Source organism: Frankliniella occidentalis, unplaced genomic scaffold (genome assembly GCF_000697945.3).
Source record: "Frankliniella occidentalis isolate FOCC.00 unplaced genomic scaffold, Focc_3.1 Scaffold260, whole genome shotgun sequence".
In the NCBI taxonomy this organism is placed as follows: domain Eukaryota; kingdom Metazoa; phylum Arthropoda; class Insecta; order Thysanoptera; family Thripidae; genus Frankliniella; species Frankliniella occidentalis.
In genome coordinates, this window is record NW_026267386.1 from 255,748 (window position 1) to 257,851 (window position 2,104).

At 51.9% G+C, this 2,104-nt stretch overlaps 1 protein-coding gene across 1 annotated transcript; it reads right to left on the minus strand.

Annotated features, from left to right (window-relative positions):
• Window positions 1–855: 855 nt before the first annotated feature.
• On the minus strand, window positions 856–1,977 carry LOC127750791 (uncharacterized). Its single transcript, XM_052273278.1, has one exon. It carries the CDS (start codon window positions 1,899–1,901, stop codon window positions 948–950), a length of 954 nt encoding a protein of 317 aa, XP_052129238.1. The 5' UTR covers window positions 1,902–1,977; the 3' UTR covers window positions 856–947.
• Window positions 1,978–2,104: the final 127 nt, after the last annotated feature.

The following is a 2,104-nucleotide window of genomic DNA, read 5'->3' on the forward strand; positions in this document are numbered from 1 at the left end:
TAGCGCGTAAAACTGTCATTATGGTCCACATATCGATTTGCGGGTCGGACTTAATGTCTCCCGAAAGAAATAAAACGTCATAGCGAGTTTTGGGATATGCTTTTAAATTCATCTATGAATTCCACTAATTAATTGAGTGAGTACAGAGTGTAGATCTTCCAGTCCGCCACCTTCTGGAACGAGCCGTTGACCCCGCTCAAAGGTCACGGTTTTATGCCCAAGCACTTCGCAAAGGTAACAAATAAACACACAAACAGAATAAAACTTTTTTAGTCAGTGGAGTAATAGGCTCCGCTCCCAGTCGACAAGCCTTAGTCCTAAACACATCCCGGGTACGACCTAGTTGGGACGCGGGATGTCCCAGCTGGGAGGTCCCCCAGTACTACCGAATGCGACTGCAGTCTGGCCCTGAGCAAGTGATGGGGACATCCCACCAGGACCTTCCATTGAGACACTCGTGGGAGCTTCTGATAACCATCTTTCAAGAATGTTCTCGGCTACTGGGAGTTGAACCTGCGACCTCAGGGTAGCTGGCCGACCACGCTGCCCACTTTTTTTTTCAACACTTTTATTGAGATCTTTTTGATTTACAGACAGGTAAAAAATTAAAATTGTTCAGCGCGGCTGAATGTGCAAAACTAAAAAAAACCTGCCGATACTTCACGCTCTTGCGTCTTCCAACTTATTCTCTCCTGGGTGTGCCGGCGATACCCCTCCCTTCCGCATAAACTTGCGGCCCTACTCCACGCTGGCAGCGCCACTGCGCTCCACGCGGACGGCGTTACTCTTTTAACACGTTGCTCGTCTGTCGCTTTCTAACCCCCTCTTTGATACAGTTTATTTCTGTGCCGTGTAGATCAATAGAAATCGTGAGAATACAATATTCAGTACTTCAAAATTCAAAAATAAAATCAGAGCAAACAGTACATTTTAAAAATTAAATAATTTCATTTCTTCTTGGCTGGGTTCTTTTCTTTCTTGCTTCTCGTACTTGTTCTTCTAACGGCCATTTCCGGACTTCCACTTGCCTGTCTTTTTCTACTGTCGCTTAATTTTCTTCTTCTCGCCAACACCTCCTCAAAGTTTTGCCATTTTCCTGCGTTTTGGTGCTCTTCACTGTTGCCTCCCCCGCCCTCCGTCTTCTGCTCGCCCACCGGTTGTTGCTTTGGCGGCTCGTCGGCTGCTGGGAGCGTGACGTCGCCTGTTGACGCGCGTGGCTGTTGGGTCGCGTCCGCGTCGGCTGCTTGAGCTGCAGGCGGCTTGGCGTCGTCGGCAGGGGGGAGGAGGGGGGGCGGGTCGCCGCTGGCCGGGCAAGGCTCCGGGTGTGCGTCCGAAACAACAAGCTTCGAGCGGCGCTCGCTGCACTGGGCACGGAGATGGGTTGTACCCCCACAAATCTTGCATGTTTTTGGCTGTCCTGGGTACGTCAGGAATACTTCAAAGCCACAGATTTGTACAAAATTAGGAATGGGCTTGCAGATGGACATCATGCCCAGCCGCGCCCCGGTCTTCAGTCCCTTGAAAGGCCCATCTTCGTAGTGCTCAAAGTCGAGCCCCACCATACAGCCGTACTCACTCAGCGCCTCGCAAAGTTCGTCCTCTTCTACTTCAACCGGCAGGTGCTGGATCTTGATGTTGGTGACCTTGGCTCCGTTCAGCAAACACACGACGGCGAATTCGTTGTCGGCGTCACCAATCCAGCGCGTAGGCTCCCTCAAGATGTCGTCCAGCTTCTCGTCGTCATGCAGTTTCACGTGCACGTACTTCGAACGATGCTCGTACTGCACGCAGTCAATCTCAGACAGACTCAATCCCAGTTCTTCCGTTAAAATGATAGCCAGTTCTTCACACTTCGGCACTCCGCTCGGCACGAAAAGTGTCAGCGTGTTGACTCTCGACATCTTCAATCGCAAGTTCAAAAACAATCACAACATTTCAAAACACTCAGACCGTCAGGTGGCCGCTCCCGTCCGTCCGCTCGGCTCCGTGGCTCAGAGCAGACTGAACCACCGATGCCGCTGCAGGCGGAGTGAGCTATCGAAGGTGGTTGAGGGCGTTCGCGGAGCGTGGCGGGTGCGGTGCGTCGCCTGTTGGTGCGGCGGGT